This window comes from Gymnogyps californianus, chromosome 1, assembly GCF_018139145.2.
Source record: "Gymnogyps californianus isolate 813 chromosome 1, ASM1813914v2, whole genome shotgun sequence".
NCBI classification, from domain to species: Eukaryota; Metazoa; Chordata; class Aves; order Accipitriformes; family Cathartidae; genus Gymnogyps; species Gymnogyps californianus.
In genome coordinates, this window is record NC_059471.1 from 212,550,071 (window position 1) to 212,571,269 (window position 21,199).

The window sequence follows — 21,199 nt, forward strand, 5'->3', positions numbered from 1 at the left end:
CTACAGTCTGGCACGCTTCCTCCAAAAGTTTGCTTGTAGGAAACGGAAGAAATCAATACAAGACATTCGAGTTGCCTTAAGGGGCGATTAAGCAGCATGGGAAGAAATTCTAGGTTAAATATTGCCTCAAAGTGCCCTGAACTTGAACCAAGGAAGACCTATTTCCCCCAACAGCCCCCAGCCCCATATTTTACTGCTTTTGGCCAAGACACCTAATAGGGGGCTACATGCTCTGCCGGTCAAAGAACTGACAAAGCCTCCACTCTGAGTCATGATTTGCTACAATATACACACTATTTGAAGGGAGCTAATTTTCATCTATTTGAAAGCTTTTTTTCTTAGAAATGTGTTACTTTTCCCCATCTTTAAAACTTGGGTCTAAATCCATTGTCTGAATACATCACACTCCCTGCTCCATGTACCCAAGATGCAGTAAAACACTTTCAATTCTTTCTTGACTTCAACATTATAAACTCTTACATATCTTGTATTGATTTCTAGGCATTCACAGTTTCACTCTCAGAGGGTCACAGCACATGTCAAATCTTTCCTATGCTGTGTACACCTTCAAGCAGTGTTTCATCTAAGGAGCTTCACTTTCCCTGAACTTGTTAGCAGTGACACATTTATTCCCCAATTAAGCTTTTTTTATAATAATAATAAAAAAGAAATAGAAGAAATTCCTGGCAACTTTTCTATCTTTCTAGTTGGTTGAAACAATTTTATGCAGATGAAGATGCAACTCCACAGAGCCTTTGAACTTTAAGCACCATCTTTACTTGGCTTTGAACTCTCAACAGGGCCCATGATCTTTCAAAGCAATATACTCTGCCTGTGGAAGCTTCAAACAAGGGGGAAAAAGGCATGGTTAGAAAAAACTGCAAAACATGTTTTTCTTAAAATGCTTGATGCTCTTGGAAATAAAAAAAACCCAACTGAGTAGTATCTGAAGAAGTGTATTCGGCACTCAAGTGTTTCCCTAATTAATTGTTTAGATGAGCGCTAAAATAAATGCAGCAGCAGCAAAGATAAACAAACCACTTTAGTAATAAAGCCATATATTTGTGCAGACACACAAAAATAAATGGCAGCGCTTAATGAGCACAAGCAATGAGAATGAAGAACACACTTCGTGTGGGGGATCCATGCTCAGAAAGCTCAAGCTCAAAGATATTTGAGAGGTATCTCACAACAGCCTCCCAGCCTGACTCACGTTTGCCCCTTGTACAGCATCTTGTTTTGCACAGACTAACAGTGTAAAAATAAAAAGCGTCCTGATGAAGGATTACAGCTCATGTTTCACCTTGTCTGGGCAGCCTCATAGGAGCAAGGAAAATATTTGTGGTAAGAGATTGCTATCCCAGTTTATTCTTCTTCTTCTTCATTTTTGTCTGATGATTAACTAATGCAAAATCAATGAAGGGAGATGCAGAATAGACGTGTAACACATGTACTTCCAAAATGAGAGAGAAAAGCTAAGATGATTCATACAGTCTTTTCCTTGTGACTGGAAAATGAGCTAATGAAGTATAAATACTGGGGGAAAATGTTATCTTGCAAATCTAGGAAAGCAGTTTTAATAGAATTATAAAACCGTTAGAGGCAGGAAAATTCAGCTAAGCTCCCCTCCCAGAGAGGACAGCATTACGCTTCCACATGTAATTCTTCCGAAGTTTTATCTGGTCCTATCTGTAGATTTCCCAGAATCAGGCTTCCCATAATCTCCCCAGAAAACTATTTCGCAATCTCACAAACATTAATTTTAAAGACACTTTTCACGGTAAACACTTTCAGCTTTGCTTAATTTCCCATTGCTATTTACTTCCTGAAAACCTTCCTAAATAAAGCCACTACTTTGCAATCTTTGTATAAATGATTCGATAACCAGAGCAAAACAGTAAAAATCCATGTATCATACAAATAAATATGTTATTCCCCCCAGAAGTCTTCATACAACTGATGTTTTCTTTCTTGCTGCTATCAACCATGTATGACCTGGAAAACTGATTAAAAAATCTATTCACCAATATTTAATATCTATTAAGGGAAGGGAATATCGAGAGTGTGTTGGACGACCCATGGGACACGCCTCAAGTCCTCTAATTAATACCAGTTCAGAGCAGTCCGAACAAGATAGTACCCATATAGGCCCTATGGCTCGCCAAAGACCAAGATGTGGCATTTAATCAGATCAAGATTTAAAATAAATCTCCAGCAGCCTGTTTCCAAGTTATGACAAGAGAAATACTTGGCTAGAGAGGTACAGGCTGTATGAAATGATTGGCAACTTATCAAGACACGAAGAGAAAGAAGCTGGATGATTGGCAACTTAATCAGAGGGAGAAGGAAAAATAGAGAAAAGGAACAAAACGAGTGCCTAAACAGCTATGTGTTGGCTCCTGCGGCTGTCAAAGGTGGCCTTGAGCAGGCAGTGGCAGGAGGGCTTACACTGAAGCTTGTCTGCAAAGTAGATGAAACTATTCAGTGTTCCTTGGCATCAATAGCATGTGGATCCTGAATGTATCTAATCACGTTTGGAGTAGCATGATTCTGTACGGCGTTCTCCGCAGGTCACCATGGCAGCCGCAGGAACATGTCCAACAAAATATCACGGATGTGCAGCTTAACGGTGCTTCGCTACCAGAAAACTCATAGAGCTTTAGAACAAAGTCCCCAGTCTTATCTGAAAGCTAAAAAAACCCACAAAATAAAATAAATAAAAAAATCCAAGGGGTCCTTGTACAGTGTTTTGTCTTCAGCCTCTGCTCCTTCTCTGACAAAAGGCTCTTTCTTTTAATCAGCGTTCATTTCGCATGAAGACCAACCTGAACAATCATAATATTTTGGTAGCAGTATCCTTTAGTTGATGTTACAGTGTGCCCTCGTCTTTTATTCAACATGTTATTATCGCTTAAAATATCTATGTTAAGCAAAAACTATGCAAACTTTTCCTGAAGAAGAATTGAGGAATTGTGGGTTACATGTTAGATTGTCAAACGAGCTTTGCAGCCACCATTTCTGACTGGGAACAAGCATTGTTTGGTCTTTTCACAAAAAAAACCCTACTCATAGATGACTCGTATTTATCCACAGAGTGCAGTGGGTCAACAGAGAAACTGCAAAATGATGTCCTAAAAATGTGAAATTTCTTTTCCCGCCTGAGATGGGGGATAGGGGAATAAGGATGTGCTTGGAGGGAAGTCCTGGTAAGATTCGGACCCATACCTTGTACAATATTTTGGCTCCTGCTAAGCCTTATTAGGGCAAATCTAAAGATATTTCCAAGCAATTTGAAATCCTCTATCAGACTGCAGCATTACTCACTCTTGCATTTTGTATGCAAGAAAGATAAACCTTAATGTATAGCAAAATTATTTCTGGAACTGCATATTGCACATTTTCACTGTAATGCATATCATAAGCTTTGACACAGAGATAACTAAGCGATTACTTGTCAACCTCCTCTCATTCCATCAGTCTTAAAAGATAGGATAAAAAAAGCTTTTCATGTGCAACAACATATTAGTCCTGCAGAGTTACCAAAAACGTGGAACTAAATATCAGACAAGCCCAATTTAAAATGATGAAACACTTCTGAATTCTAAAACAATTAGGCTGATTTACAACACGTGGCCTGATCCACTGTAGGTTTGAATCCTTTTTTTGCTTTTTAAAAGGGGACACATTTGTTCGTGCTAGTCATAAATTAGTACAATCAAGATTTATTTCTTTTTTTTCTGAATACTATTCAAGAGCAACTCTTACACCTCCCAAAGACTTTTGTGGAAGGTTCATATTTCACCTGGGAAGATATACACAGAAGTGAGTTACAGACCTAGCAAAGGCAAACCACGACTATAGCTGAAGAACAGCATCATCTCCTTTTTCTGTGGCTTTTCAGTGATGCTGTGCTGCAGATTTACTCAGTTTTCATTGCTAGGTCCCTCATTTCTGCTTGTAAATCAAGGATGCTGGGGTGCTATGAAGATTAATGAGGTGAGGCTTGTAGTTTTGTTGTTTACTCTTCATGATGGTTGCTCCCAGAAAACACATGCATCTTGAATACTTCTGATCCCACTGGGGCTGAGATTTAAACTAACACTGACATTGGCAATGCAACTCTGCTTGATCATGGTACTAAAAAGTCATTATCTGTGTTTCAATATCCATTTGATTATTACCTGTGTTTTAAAACAGAAGACTGGAGAAACTCTTCCTTCATTTATGACAAGAAAATGGTAGTGATGGCAGCAACATTGCTCAAAACCTACTCTGAAGAATATTTTGACTCCTTCTTTATAGAATACTGGAATTTACAAGACAAAACATCAAACAAAAGGGACAGGGCATTCACAACACTTTTTTAAGGCTTTCACTTTTGCAATACACATGGACAATGGATTTTAAATGAAAGTTCTGTTTCTCTATACTTAAGGGTATTAATATTTTAGTATTACTGCATCTGTGAATGAAGACATTCAAAAAGCCATTATGTTTTCAACTTAGGTTAATAGTAAGGCTATTTTTCCACCCACTCTCTGGCACAGCTGTAATGTTCTTGGCCTCAAGTGGGAGGCAATGTGGAACAAGGATTAGCAAGATGGATGATATACAACATACAGTGCCAGTTCATATAAAATATTACTAGATTGGAAATGACTGTTTACTGTCTCAGTGATTACATGACCACTTTTTTTCCTTCCAAAGAACATACAGTATGTGGCGCTCCTCTATGCCAATAAAGCTTAGTGCACAGCACCTGGGTAATGACAAATTAATTTTTGAGCTAAGCCTGATGAGGGGGTCAGCCAAAATCTTAGGCAGAGTTTATCCCCAGCACTATTTTACATGACAGAATATGCATCCTTCCTGTTCATCAGTATTAGCGCAGAACAGGGATTATACAACAGAAAATAAATAAAGTGGGGGGACCGAAATACCAAAAAAAAAGTTAGGACTGTGTGTGTTTACAGTACAATAATAAAACATTTAATCTTGGAGGATGGGGGGAGTTGGAAACAGCATCCCATGGTCCACTTCCAAATAAAATTGGACAAAACATTTAGGAATGCACTAAACAGAACAAGCGTGGATTTGGCAGACAACGAGCTGGATGAACTAGCAGGTCTTTTTTCAATTAAGTTAGATTTCCAAACTTGAGACCTTTGCATCCTGGAACATGAGATCTCTTGCCCTATCTAGAGACCCACCTCTCTTGACCAAGGCCATAGCAGCTCAGCCATGAGCAGCCAGGGATGCTGAGCCCCGGCTCCCGGCACGTGCAGGTACCATCATACCTCAAACCCAGAAAACCACATGGGTCCAAGTTTTATGTCCTGTCCAGGCATAAAATTTCTTTTACCACAAGGTTAACACAACTTGTTTAAATTCTGAGTGCTCAGCAGTTCCCATCACTTGGACTACTGGCCACAGCCACTGCCAAAATATCAGCAATACTTCAGAGTTGAAAAATGTTTTCTTTAATAATTTCAGTGAGAGAGCACTTTCACATGAAAGAGAAACAGAAGTCTTTCAAAATGGCAAAATCGTTTCTTGTCCCTAAGCAAAGCTCCTCTGAAAGAGCTGTTTGCACAATCCAGACACCTCCATTTTCATGTAAATAGTTTATTGATTTAATAAAACATATAAGCAGGTTTATATCATCATTCTACCAGCTGCAGATGATCTATATTCACTGAGCAATCTATTCCCACATAAATATTTTCATTGAAAGTAATCTTAACGTTCACTCCTCCTTCTCCCACAAGCTAACATCTAGGCACTCTGAAGTGCACATTAGCTACTTCAATAAATAAGATGAGCAATTCTTGGTTTTCTTAACCACACAAGGCATAAGTGGATGATCCCTTTACATGCCCTGGATGACAAAAAATTCATTAAGTATTAGAATTTTTCCTGTTTGAGTCGCCCAGTGAGAGCAAGCCAAGTTTGCAGGCTTGCTCTCGTTGTCATTTCCAGAGCGTCAGAGTTTCCATGAGCAGTGCCTCCCAGAGTCAGGTCATCAAAGCCTCAGCCCTGCATGCCCCAGCCTTTTTTTTTCAGGGCGTTGTTCCAACACTGTGAGCAACTACCCAAAGTTTGAAAGTCTGCTCCTTTGACACGCTCGATTTGGCAAGTGTAGGAGAAATGCTGTTAGATGAGAAGACAAAAAGAAAGAAAAAAAAAAGGGAGAAGTAGGCACATTCCCTTCTCCTACTCACTCTCTAATGATCTTTGTGCTATTTTCTTTTAAATCTTATTTAAAATTTCAGCCCTTTACAGTAAGATCAGCAAGAACAGATCTTTGCTTCAATAAAGATGCACAAAGATCTTTTTGTTGAGGACATGGGTCCAAAACTCTGGCGTCTGGGCTGGGCAGCTTTCAGTGCAGGCATGCTTTCAATCCTTCTCGTTCATCTATGCCATCAGTGTTTCAGGACAAAGATCATTTTACCAATCTGTTTGTACAGCATATTGTACAATCTGTTACGTGCATCTGCAATACAAACAGCAAATGATAATAAGAGCATGTGGATGAGACTGGAGCCCCAGATTTCGGGTCCCTTTGTTAACTGCGGTGCACAGACCCCGATCCACAGCGGAGGCGGCTGCACTTCTGACTTGCTGCTTGCACACAATGTACCATGGGCACTCTCCATGAAATCTAAACACTGTATATTCCCCATAAAAAACCCCAAATGTTTTTTTTTTCCTTCCTCCTATTTCAAGGGAGTCATTCAAAAGTTAAAACCATGACCATACCAACGGGAATGAGACATCAAATTACCGTGTGTAATATCCTCCTTAAATACAAAACAAAGCCATGAAACTTAGGGAGAAAGAGGAATAGTTCGTGCCAGATGCTACCTAACGAATGTTCAATCATAAATGCTAAATACAAATGTATGAAAAAAATTCCCTACTTTTAAACAGATTGTTCCCCAAAATCACATCTGACTGCAACAGTAATAATGTTTCTCATCCTTACTAAATATTTGTCTTTTTTTTTCCTTTAAGATAGCAAGCACTTCTGACATTTGCTGCACAGAACATCGCATTCTCACTCCTTGCAGCACAGATTGTTAGTCTGCTGCTTTACACGCTGATTTCTCTTTTGTGAACTGAGACCTTGAATATTTTCATGGGGGAAAAAGCAGATCAATGATTTTTTAAGAGCTAAACAATTCCATGTAATGAACATCAGTTGACACGGGCAATTACTCTTTCTTTTTCCCCCCAAAAAACAAAACCACAAAAACAAAGAGGAGATTGTAACTTCTTTGAATGGCATGTGCCTTACTGATTGTACCAGAATGTCAACTGCATGCATAAACACGGGGGGGTGAAGTTCAGGAGTGACATGTGGATCATTAAAATGTAAGATGCGTAGGTGCGTAAAAACTTTTGCCATTTGATTCGGCCAACAATAAAGAAAGTTGCTGTAGAAACTATTCCACTGTTTCCCAATTTCCATAAAGGAGTGGTTCAAAACCTTTTTTTTTGTTTTTGTTGCTGAATGAATGGAGAATAAAAGAATTTTTTGCTAGATTTCATGTATTCGCTTTTTAAAGAATGCATATGAAAGGAAAACAAAATAATATCAAACATAAAGGAGACGCATACTTCAATGGTATTTTTGACATTCAAAAATATTCTGCAAAAACATCCAATATATCACATTTTCTCCTTAATGGTTAAAACATAAGAGCAGAGTAGGAAAACTGTGGATATCTTTATCACTGGCTTGAAGCATGTCTCTGGCTATGGCACTGTGTTTCCATGCGTCTGAGTTTTCCATTTATATAATGTGAATATGTTAACATAGCTTATTTGCATTTCTGCTTTTATGTAGGAAGTCACACAAAATACCTTCCTGGATCTCATTGTGGCATCTCTGTATAATGCAAGAGTGAGAATCCCGCATTAACAGCAGCATTAAAAATACCACCAGGATTATTCAATGAAATCCCTCTGCCATAACGATCGGCTACTGCTCTTATTAGCGGAGGGCTCCGAAGCCCCAGCGCGGATCGCCCCAACACCCCTCCTGTTGTACACCCAGGCTTGCGCTCGGGGTGCTCCTCTCCATTCCTGGTGCAGCCATTATCCATGACAGCTACACTCAAACTAGGAAGGACACTTATGCCAAAATCACACCTTCATTAGACACTTGGAAAACCATCTGTAAGAGGAATCTCCATAAACAGCCTTCTTAAAGGGCTCGGTGATTATGTGTTATGTACACACACCGATACCTGTTCTTAGCTTCAAGCCTATTCCTATTCAGCAAATCAGTGAAGAACATGCTTTAACTTTAATCACTTGCTGAAGTCATCAAGACTGTGTGCTTAGTTGAACAGGGGTTTTTATGAGCCAAATATTATTCTTAGTGTCGTGGTTTAACCCCAGCCAGCAGCTAAGCACTACACAGCCGCTCCCTCCCTCCTCCCTCCTCCCAGTGGGATGGGGAGGAGAATCGAAAAGTTGAGATAAGAACAGTTTAATAACTAAAGTAAAATAAAATACAATACCAACAATAATAATAATAACTGTAATGAAAAGGAATATAACAAAAAAAAAGGAAAAAAAAAAGAAATAAAACCCAAGGAAAAAACCAGTGATGCACAATGCAGTTGCTCACCACCTGCTGACCGATGCCCGAGCAGCGATCCACCCCTCCCGGCCAACTCCCCCCAGTTTATACGCTGGGCATGACGTTCCATGGTATGGAATATCCCTTTGGCTAGTTCGGGTCAGCTGCCCTGGCTGTGCTCCCTCCCAGCTTCTTGCACACCTGCTTGCTGGCAGAGCATGGGAAACTGAAAAAGCCTTAACTTAGGATAAGCGCTACTCAGCAACAACTAAAACATCAGGGTGTTATCAACAGTATCCTCACACTAAATCCAAAACACAGCACTGTACCAGCTACTAAGAAGAAAATTAACTCTGTCCCAGCCGAAACCAGGACACTTAGTAATAAGGAGACCTGGCAATACACTAGATGGAGCATTTGATAGTAAGTAACATTAATTCAATTATAGCATACACTCTCTAGCTAATGTAGTTTACAGTGAATTTTTCTCCGGCACTCATTTAAATATAATTGCTGCACTTATCTTGTCATGAGGAAATTTCTGAAGGTTACTTGTACTGTGCATGTGTAAACCTACAAGCTACGTTGACCTTTAGTTATGAGATTTTTTTGAACTACTTAAACTGCAGCATCTAAATAATGATGATGATGATGATGATGATGATAATAATAATAATAATTTCCTACTTTCACACAGCACCTTTTAACTCAATATATACCCAAGCAAGTACTAGCAAGCAACAAAGCACAGAAAGGCATTGCATGCTAACAGCTCAGGACTGGAAAGGAAAGCTAATACTGGAAACGTAAAGGCTGGGAGATGACACACTCGGAAACCAGAATTTTGATAGAGTGTTTTGCTCAATTCCTCTGAAAAACTTGAAGAGGTACTCTATGGAGGTAATTTTGTATTTACCTTTCATACACAAGCTGGCATTATTAATAGCTATGAAGCAGTCCAGTATGACACTGAGGTATCGTCTTCTGTCTGAATCAGAAAAGAGGTTCACATCTATTGACGCAATTGACTGGTTTTGGCGACGCTCCCAGGTGCTTTCCTATAGGTAGCCCAGTGATATACTGGAAAGCAGCCTAAATCATTTGCGAAACTGGAAACTGGGAGGGGTCAGTCAAAAAAACCCTGACAAACCAACCAAAAAAACCCCAACCCCAAAGTAAAACTTCAGTGTCCACAACCATCCATAAATCTAAAATTTTGAGAGTTTAATGAAATGTCAGGAGGGCAGGTATAGAGATAGGAAGAGAAACCTGCTGAGCATGATGGAAACAAGCATTTTGGAAAGCCCCACCTATACAGAGTGGACATTTCAGGCCCTTGTCTATGGTAAACCTTCCCCTACAACTCTATCGTAGGCTCTTTTTCTTGTCTTCTCTTTCTCACAACAACAGGAAGCACCCTCAAATTAAAGGCCTACTCCATTTTTCCCTTTAAAAATAAGGAAGAAACGGTACATTTTGGGCTACTCAGGCAGCGTGCACCAAGCAGAGCATAACCAAGCAATCCACACCTAAGTGCCAATGGCCATGGGAGGTGAGAAATGCCAAGTCTAAAGGGGAAAAAACAACTTCTCAGGCCACTCAACCTCTGCCCTGGACTCAGCATCGCAAAAGGAAACCCTGCTTCTTAGTTTTTAGTTCTCTGTACGCGTGGCCAGGTGGATGTCTGTAAGGGTGAGAAACATCTGACATAATTACGTCTATTTGGCCATCAAGGCTCGCCAAGGCTTTTTTTTCCCCCAGTATTAAACAAAAAGAGGGAACCAAGGATCTTGCTCTCCCCATTTCCATCCTCCTGCTCAAACTCTGATGCCTGTCACATCAAGAAACATCAAGTGATTTCGTTCAGCTCTTACGGCACACAATAGCAGACGTTCAAGGGAGAACGTAGGACTGTGAAGCATTTTAAAACTCTTAAATAAAATGTGGGCTACAGGAGGCTCTCATTCAGAAGTAACATTTTCCCTTCCACAGAGAGTTCCCCCACGCTCCAGTGAAGTGAATTAAAATTGACACTGAGAAAAATCTAATTGAGCCAGAGACAACACAACACTTTTCACTATAGAAACTGAAGCCCTGGCGGAATTACTGGGGTTAATATAGTCCATTTTAAATCTACAATGATTTTTATATCCCATGATCTGCAAATAATAAAGGAAGCCTGTTGTTTAATACTCATTGTTTTAATTAGGGGGGCACAGGAAGAGTGGGAGCTGGTGCCTATGGGTCTGCTCCACACTACTTTTCTAACTGCAGTCCTCATCAGATCCAATTAATACGTGAATAAACTAATGCAGATCTCACCTGGGCAGTGTTAACAACACAAAATCTTTGTGTCAACCAGCTCAGGATTCAAGCACTGCGAATGAAGGGAGCAGATTTGATTTAGGCGACACAACAATGGCACAGGCAAAATGTTATTCTCTGCCTGCTAAAAGTGACTCGAAAATTTTGGGAAAAGTCCCCCCAGGCCTCTGTATCTCACTTCTTCCAGCTGGTAAAAATTGAGTGATGATATTTGCCTCCCTTTGCAAAACACTTGGAGATCTATGGCCGAAGCAGCAGCGCTGCTGCTTACGGTGCCACGCTCATCCTTGCAGCTAAAAAGTTTCATGCAGTACATTATATTAATCTACTCCCTATTGCGGTACAGCTCCCTAAAATTGAATTGAAAGCATGACATCTTGAGCTACTAGGACAGTTTAATTATTGTTTGAAACATAAATTTTCCCAGTTCAGTTAGGCAAATGAGAGACATGGTTTATTGGAAAACATCTTCCACTTCTTTACAGCTCGTCTTATTCTTCTAAAAGAATGCATGACTCAGATGTAGTAGTTATTTTAAATTAAAACCACAAGGTAGTAGACATTGAAGTTTTTTCCTCCACAAATAATAATGAATTTATGCACCACAGAGTTTAATCTGCAGAGTGAAAGTCTAAAGTCCCACTTAAAACTGCATACTCATGGGCATAGATTAGACAGTAATTAGGTTCAGTGAAAAACTGAAAAAATCCACTGGAAACATTCAAATTTAATTTATTCACTGGCTTGTCTGGGAGTGTTTTTATAAGCAATTAGAAAAAACACAGATTCCTGAAAATACCTTCTTCCCTGAGATAGATGGACCGGGAGATTTATATGGCATATGCAGCCTTCCACCCATAGCTCACTGGCTTGAGTTAAGCTCAAACCAGGCTTAGAAGCCACTACCAGACCTTATCCTTAGGGAATTATTTGCTATTCTTTTGAAATATGCTGATGGTTACAGTGCACTATGGAACTGATGTCTAAAAAAAAGTAATACTACAACTGGCATGGCACATCCTTTCCTGGCATCTGTATCACAGAAGTCTGACACCGAGTAGGTTGTGGGTCCTACCAGACCCAAAGCATGCCCCATACTTGTCCTCTTGCTACCCTGCTCCAGCAGAAAATACAGGGTGACAAGGTCTGGTCCGGGGAAGATGGAAGTAATGAACTAGCAATTAATTTACACTGCAAATGCTACACATATATCCATTTTGTAACACATTTCAAAATGATAAAGAATAACAGACATCCTTTCAAGGCTTTCCTGGGGTTTAAATTTCATGTTAAGAACTAGCAAAATTGATGACATATTTATGCTAAAACGTTTCACATGGTCTTTAGCTTTTTATTGTGACCCATCACTGTAATATTTACGTGTCTCACATCATCTCAGCAGTGACAGAGAAATTCTTACTGCCTTGGAGTCTCTTCGCCTATCTTTTAATGAGCAAAACTTCTTGTATTGTGGGTTTTAATTTTAGGCTTTTATTTATTTGTGCATATGTGTGCACATGCACTTGTGCGTGATTTTAGTGGGGTGACAGGAGCAGAAGGTGAAAGCAATAAAACGTCGTTCTTGCGGTGGAAATGAGAGACCTGGAAGCTGCAGTGCAGTTGAAATACATGCTCATAAGGCTACTCCCCAATTACACTTCATTTTTGACATTGCTCAGTTGTCAAACGTTTTCTTCCTTTGAGCTCCATGCCAAAGTGTGTGAAGATTTCAGATCGGTTCTCAAATCCTTTGCAAAACCTCCTCTTATGTGATGAGCAAATGATTCAAACATTAGAACTGAATAGAATTAGGAACACTATATAATAAGAGAAGGGTTGTGGGTTTTTTTTTTTAAGCCACTGTGCTTTAACAAAAACATACATCATGTTTTATGTGGCAAGCAGATAAATATTGTATGTTTATTCATTTAATAGAAAATTGGAAGAGGAAAGAATTTCAGTGAAAGAATTTATGACAACAATGTCATAAAAAGATCGAAACTCATTGATGTGAGCTTTAATATGCAACTGAAGAAATTGGATACCATAAATCTCAAACTGACAGTATCTGGCACTATTACAGAGGTATATATTTTAAATGTAGACACCCATCTTGCAAATACTTAAACAAGTATGTGATTTTATGTTTGAGTATTATATCCATTGATTAATTCCTGTATGCAACTGCGTGCATGACTTGACTTAGGTTTTTCCATGCATTACATTTTTTGCCTTTGAGATTATATATTTAGGAGACCAAGGTTTGGCATATTATTCAGATTCAACAATGCAATTTGATTAGCTGGTTTTTTCAATTTTATTGAAAGTTCAGGCTGTTTTAACTGCCTGCCTATGTGTTTTTTCTGATGTAATGATGGCATTGCGAAAAACAGATTACCCATTTATATTTTAAGAACATTTGGGGTTTTTTTGTAAAGTTGTTCTAAAATATTCTATAGGTAAATGCTGGATGGTGTGCTGAAGAAGTCAACATTATAGCAGAGAATTGCCTGCCTTTTTTAACTATTGTGCAAAATATTCTTTTCCAGCATTGTCTTAACAAAAACCCCACTATTGTTTAAGCTCCCTAATTCTCAGTCATTAGCCTTCAACTGTTTTTAAATGTAATTAGAAAAAAACAGACAGACAGACATATCCCTTCCTTTTTTGTTTTCTTGTTTTTCCTGAACTGTCAGGAAAACTGAACCCATATTTTCACCTGTATTTCTGGAGTTGTTGAACATACCTGGAAAGCACTTGGATTTATTTCGTGCCTGAATTGAAGCTCAAACATCCCTTTACCTAACTTGCCTTTTCCCTAAGTGTTTATCAGACATGAACATTAGAGATCAATTAAGAAAACCGCAACTGGAATATGAAGTCCTACTCTTCTAATGGCTGATCTGCAAATGGGTTTTCTATGAATTTAACTAAACCAATTCATGCACTTAAAGTTTATGCACTTTTTCAGCATAGTTATAATTAGTAATGTGCTTATACAATCTTAGCTTAATTTTGAAAATTCATATACAATTGTAAATCATAGTTAAGCTGCTACAAAACTGCAACCAATGAGCCCCAAAGCAATCTACTTTAATCCCTTAGAGATGTGTTATTTTTATTAATTTCTTACAGCAACACCTAGAGTCCTCACTTCTGGACCAAGCCCTCACTGTGATAAATACTGTAAAAACACGGAGTGAAAAGATGCCTGAAAAAAAAAGCTTAATTCTGCTACAGCTCCAGTCATTCACAGGCTGTATATAGGAACTTCAGAAACAAGGCTAAGGAAGGTTTTACGTGCTATCTCCGTCTTTAAATACTACAACCAAAAAACAGTCTCTACCCAATCCCCCCAACATCCTCTACTCTTCCTGTTTTGCAATCACAAACCCCCACTCCTGTTACAGTATCTTCACAAATATCTTCCACTACTTCTGCACCGTCTGACTGGGTGGGTTTGCTGTGATACTTTTTGGTATTAAAGGGGCTGACTTTCTTGCCATGGTCAACGATGGGAACATACAGTGAGACTGATTTATGCGGGCAACAGGTTTGCAGTCAAGTACGCAATGGGAAGTTATCCTCATCTGCTCCCTCGCTTCAAAGCAATGCAAAAATATCAGGGGTCATCAGAAATCGCAGACCCTCTTCATGCTGGACATAGATAAGCCACTGTCAGCTGTGTCCACCGCAGCCTTGGCACCTCGTCCTGCTTACGGGGTGAAACTGTACTGGGACGTGGGGAGCAGTCGTGTCACGTACTGCTCCAGACGCATTATTTCAAAATACTAAATGAAGCAAGCAAGAGAAAAGTTTCTTTTGGAACTTTTCTTACTGCTACTTCTGGAAGATCATTCTCTGCTCTGCAAGTGGAGGAAGAAAGTTTGGCTTAAGAAGTTGGATTTTTTACTGTTGGCCTGCTGTTTCTCAATCTTAAGTCTATGCTGTGCAGTCCCTGGGTTTAATATTAATTGAAAGAGCTTATCTATTCCTGCCTTCAGTATGCACTTCAACATACTGCAGAAACTTCAATTGTATCCTCTTATAACTTTTTCTTTCCAAACCAAGGTACAGTCCTGTATTCTTCGTCAGCTTTTCCCCTTTTAGCTTTCTTGTAAGTCAATGCTTGAAGCCCTTTACAAGTTAACCTTCTTAGACCTTTTACCATGGCTTAACCCTTCCTGACTTCATACAAAATCATGCTGCTCTTCTCTGGACCTCTGCCCTTTTCTATAGAATGATACTAAATATTGGTAACTGTAGTTTAAACATGATCAAAAAAATCCTTCTTTAAGTGGTACAATATTGCCTTGAAAGCTATATTCAATGCTTCCATTTATACAGCTTCGCATTGTCTGTGTCTTTTTGACCACACGGATACAAAACATGTCAGTCCTTTTATGATATGTACACTCTTCAAATCCTCTCCTGCTCTTGAATCTTTGAAAAATATACTCCTTCAATGTATGTGTTCACTCAAAACTCAAATTTACTGTTGCTCACAGTTCGTTTTACTCAGCTGAATCTCTTTGTATTGGATTGTTTTCTCCAGGTTATCAGGTGGCTTCGCCCCCATCCAGTCCCTGCTGCATGATCCAAAAAGTTGGATAACAAGTTGGTGGTTCATTCTGTCAAAGCCATTTACATAGAGAGTGAAAAAGTATTGATCTCCAATAACAGTCTCTGTTGCTCTCCAGTCATCATCCCCCCTCTTCCCCTGGCCCGTAACCTCTCCCCATTCTAATCTGCCCTCGATCATCTAACCAGCTCCTTTCTCCATTTGAAAATGGGCCCTTCTCTGCTTCACCAGCAACCGTATGTATTAGTCTCCTGTGTGACACTGTGTGAAATGCCCCTGGGAAATCCAGCTTGATGATATACACAATTTCACACCTGTCCACTTTCAGAGACACCTCTTGAAAAACTCCAGCAATTTGTCAAATAAGAATTACCTTTTATAAAAATCAGCTCACATCTATAATATATTTTATAATGCTACTTACAACCCATATAAAATTATAGAATTAAGGTTCTTTAAGGTTTAAATTTAAACATCCTAAAGTCAGAAACTGAAAGTTAAAAAATCAACTTTACCATTCGCTCTCCCTCCCTGTTGTACTTGTATCTAATGGCAACATTTGGCTTTTGCCAGTCTTTGTCGTGTGAAACTTCATATAGTGCACAAAGCACCTGCTAAAAAAAAAAATATACAAGGCACTTTTTCATTCAGTGCGTGAAAGACTTCAAGTCTGCGATTATAACAGATGATCTCTCAGCCATGATCACTAAAATTTAGTCTAAACTACACATCCATAAAGGCTGTGGTCCCAAGTCCTACAGTTTCGACAGCATATGTGCTCATGATGCAACTGAACGGATCTCAAATGCTAAACAATGTTCATGTGGACCTGTGAGAGCATTCAAAACACAAAATTAGTCAGAATGTGTAGAGGAACCCTGATGCCCGGAGCGCTGGCTGAAGGGAGCTTTTAAAGAGCATCTAAAATGGTTTTGCAAAACACAATGCATTGAAATTGCTTCAAGGAGCAGGAGTGTGCAATCGGCTGAGCGGTGATGCAAGGGCAGGCAAGGAACAGTTGGTAAACGTCTTTGCTGCTGATTAGGACAGTCAGGATGGGTTTGTGTGACAAGCGGAGGGCCACAGCTCTGCTCCCGTGCAGGACTGCCCGAGTTCCCTTTTTCCTCCCGCTGTGCAGCAAATGGGGCACCGTGAGCAGGGACCTGCTGGAGGGGAGGAACCGTCCCTCCTGTCTGCACAAGAGTATTTTTGAAGGCCAGACTGTAGCCGAAATGGTACTCAAACAAGCCGGATCACTTCTGCCTCCTATATGCCTTGCCCATCCAGTCTCTCCTGTATGCAGCAGATGAATGCCTCATTATCAGATTCCTCTGCTTGCTTCCCGGTAGACTTAAATTACCATGTTAAATAGGATAATAATAAACACTGGCCTTTAACTACAGCACATCCTTGTTCACTCAGCAGCCTCCCTCTAATCTGATAAAGGGTCTGTAAAAGGCTACAAGGAAACACGGAGTTAGTTGTTACACGGGTGCCTCTCCCTGCTTTCTGCAACGCGATTCCTATGGTAGCACAAGCAGGCTCAGGCTCACAAAGCTGGTTCAGGGGACCTTGATCCCTACAAGAATTAACAGGTATCGAAACAAGGGCAAGGTACCAAAGGGACACTGTGGATCTGGCCCAAGACCCTTCTGCTGCATTTCAAAAGGCAGAAGTAGCCCTGTGCCATCTGCTTGCTTCAGCACTCGGACTCCGAAACAAAAGCAGCCAAGGAAATCTTTCCGGCTTAGGAGAACAGTGGGGAAGAAGAGAGATCCCGGTGGCAGTGTATACTGCCTTCGCACAGAGCTCGCTGTATTTGAGGTATTACAGAAGCTCTCTTTAACTACTACTCTGAAAAAAAGTCATCTACCCACCCAGAATAAATTATATAAAGGGAGCAAGCTGGATTGGGAACAGAGAGGCCTGATCTGCCTAGACTTTGAATCCCCTTAGCCCCCAGAAGCTGAAAGTGCCATTTATTTCAGCGTTACAGGATTTCCTGCCTTTTTCTTTTTTTTTCCTTTTTTTTTTTTTATTTAGTTTACCTAATCCCTCGGATTTCTCTTGTTGCAGAAAGAGGAAAAGGCCTTACAAAACAACAGGGGATAAACACAAAGTCAAATTACTTTGCCGAGCTCTTTCACACACCCAAAAAGAACTGGAGAACTGCAAACTCCGGAAAGCATGAGGAGTTTCCTACTGACAGAGGATTTTCCAACCATCACCCATCGAAATGCAGCCATTCCTGCAGTTCCCAATTAATAAAGCCAAGCTTCAACATTTGCACTAGCAGCAATATATCTGTGGAAGTAAGATAGCTTTCCTCTAGTTTTCCAAAGTGAGTAAAACTTGGCTTTCTACCTGTCTTCCTCCTCTTCCTCCAGCTTCAGCTTTGCAGAGCTGGCAAGCAATACAAAAAAGGAGGAAAGACATGAACTAGGCCGTCTGTCGTTGGAGGGTATGAAAGACAGTCTTAATAACAGCAGGAGAGAGAGAAGCAGCCTATGGTTATTTTTGACAGAATCAGGAGAGACTCAGATTGCAGCTTCGTAAACAGTTCATCAGAGAAAAATTCTGTCCAAATTGGAGAAGCCCCTTTGGCCAAGCTAACAGAAATACGCAGCCCTTGTCTGGTAAGAGAGAAATCTTTCGAAAATCAAAATGCCTTTTTTCAAAGAACAAAACCAAACCGCCACCCCCCCGCACGGTGTAGTAACACTAACTTGCATTTTTGTCGTTGCAATTCATGGCTTGCAGAATATTCAGAGGAAATTTCTGGGTGATACCAGCTTGTGAATGTTCTGCACGACACACAGCCACAACCATGCAATGAAATGAAAAATGAGCTTTTTCTGGCGTCACCCGATCACAAGGTCCCCTCAATGCACTGTTCTGCAAAACTGGAGGTGACGCAGAGAGGCAGCGGGCAGGAAAATGCTTGGCATTACCTCAATCCACCCAGCTCAAATAAAATAAAAATGGTTGTTTCGTGTGGGTGTTTACACAGAAGGAGAGCACGGAATTCGACCACACCCCCGAACAAAAAGTCAAAACTCAGTTTCATTATTAAATGCCAATTAGACAGCACAGGTGAAGTATTTCTCATGCATCGTGATGACAAGACTATCGGACATTTTTCAGGGCAATTTTTTTTGTTTGTTTGTTTCTAACATTCTTAACAATCTCTCACACAGAATCCTTTGTGCTACTGGATTAAGAAAATAAAGATCATCCCCAGTCAAGAGATAACCACAAGAAACTCAAGAGGTTTCTATATCTAGCAACCTTGCTGGCAGACTCAGCCAGGAGGAAGGATAGAGCCAGCATAGAGATACACTCCTCCAAAGCTTCCAAGGGAAAAGCTGACCACCAGAGGAGCTTGCTGCTGTGTCAGGGAAATATAAGTCTGAAGGTTATTCTGTCTTTCTTGAGGATTAATTTCATTTACTCATTAGAACATATAATGCCTGAAGTGACATAAAAGCATCATCTCTGCATGGCTGAAAAGAGTCCAAGCAAAAAAAAAAAAGCCCAAAACCAACCACCTTTCAAAAAGAATATTGAATATGGAGACTACAAGCCTTCATAATTAGTCTACAACGATTTGCATGACCTGTGCTTAATCCTTATGCCTTCCAGCTGCCTGACAGACAGGTACAGTATAATGGAAAACACTACAGAAACGGGAATCAATGACTTTCTTCTGTCTAACCACAATATCATTCTCACTTCATTTACTGCTTAGTGGGAAGGCATTTCTGTGGCCCAGGAATCAGCTCTTTCTAAATGGACGAGTCTCTAAGTTCAGCATTTTAGTAGTTTAAACTAAGTAGGAGTTTGCTCATCCATAGCAGCCTGGACTGCAGAAAATCCAGTTGCTTGACCTCTTAATGCTGTCTTCTATCCAGCATTACAAGCAAAAGACACTTGGTGAGGGCTCTGTGCTAACATAGCAGGGGGCTACATGCTACAATACATCAATCCTGGGGAATGAAGGGAGCTGGAAGCAGAACTACACTGAAACACTCCAACAAAAAATACCTTCTGCTTCTGAAGGGAAAGAGCAATCTGGTACGGGGAGTTGATTAGCAGCAAGGTATGGTGAGAAGAACCCCCTCCCTGACATTGGTGTGACACCAATGCACCAAGTCTTTTAATCAGAAGTGATATATGCAAGCAACCCAAAATGAACTAATATCACTCAAAGCACAAGACTACGTAAATCGGGGCAGCAAAGAAGAGGCCACTGAGAGGATCCTCTGCCCCACACCAGGGCAAGGAGGAAACGCTGAGCCTTGGAGGAAATGCTCAGCTCATTTTGGGCAGCCTTGCCCAAAAGCACAGGAGCCCCCGAAGTTGTGCTGTGTGCCTCACACAATAGCAGTCACCTCTCACTGAAGTGGAAATCTCAAGCGAGTGCTGTTTTGCACTGTTAGTTAGCTGCTAGCCCACAAAATCATTTTGTGATATTCTCTGTAGCCTGCGCGCTTTAAAGGTTTTTAGAAGCAGTGGCAGGAGTGCAGTAAGAATGAATAACTATCTAGTAACCTTACAGCCAGGCACACATGCATATCTAGTTATGCCTCTGAGCTGCACTAATTATTTGTAATGCTAGCAACACTTTCATGTACCAATTCTGAAGTGTAAATGAAAGTATACAGCTATTTAGGGAGAAAAACGCATTCTGTGAAACAAAATATTCACTTTCAGTCTACATGTAAGCATATGTTGTACTTACATAGCTATAATACACAGAATTCTCACGTGCCTAAATATGCATAGATATACAGTGAAAGAAAGCAATATAGTTAAGGACAAATACTTGACATGTGTATAGAAAAAATGCAGGAAGGAATACCAACCCTTTCTTTTAGAAAAATACCAGTGCCAAAAATCAATCTTTTAACATGACTGCAGAAAAGAAATCGGATTTTGGAAAAAGGGCAGGGTGACTCTGCTTTGTAATTTTTATTGCCTCTGGAGCAATGACGTAGCAAGAGCCCACTGCTATCATTTCTCCCCTTTTGTATCCTTAAAATTATTCCCACCTAGGGTGCAAAGAGAGGAAATGAAAGGAAGTAGAAAATTACATTTTTCATGAGCTAATCCTGGGAAAGTGACCGCTCAGGTTTCCATGTTTCTTGGCAATAATAATTTAAACAAGGACGGCAATCTTTTGTTATTTTTTGCACAGTTGGAATGCACGCGTCCACACAACAGATGTTTAAACTGCAATTTAAGAAGAGGAGGAAGACAGTAATCGATAGGTATTCAGGAGTCCTCTCCTCCTAGGACTGCTGCATAGCTCAACACAGTATGCCTCAAAACAGACAAACCTCAAGATGCAAACCTCTTTAGAAATCCTGAAGGCAAGCAAGATCATCAGAAAAAAACCAAATTGAAAGCAAAAAGAGCACAACTACTGTACCTTTACTTTGGGGAGGGTTCTGACTTCTGTCTCGGAGAACATTAATCTGGTAGACAGCTCCATAAGGCTCAAAAAGTTCTTTTAACTCTTTTTCCGACCATGAACGGGGAATCTGTCCAACAAACATCTTAATGGCATCTGGGTCTGGTTGGTCTGAATGATCCAAAGCTCCATTCATCTTGTTAGCTGTGCCGTTACTAGAAAGTGGACAAGGAGATTAAAAAGAGAGAAGGCAAGTTAGCAGACTACGCAGTTTTCATGTGCACTA

At 40.1% G+C, this 21,199-nt stretch overlaps 1 protein-coding gene across 1 annotated transcript in view; it reads right to left on the bottom strand.

Annotated features, from left to right (window-relative positions):
- CELF2 (CUGBP Elav-like family member 2) overlaps positions 1-21,199 on the bottom strand; it is a 377,390-nt gene that overhangs the window by 110,996 nt on the left and 245,195 nt on the right. Inside the window, exon 4 of the mRNA XM_050914110.1 lies at positions 20,932-21,128. Within this exon, the coding sequence (XP_050770067.1) occupies positions 20,932-21,128 (197 nt within the window). The remainder of the gene's footprint in view (positions 1-20,931; positions 21,129-21,199) is intronic.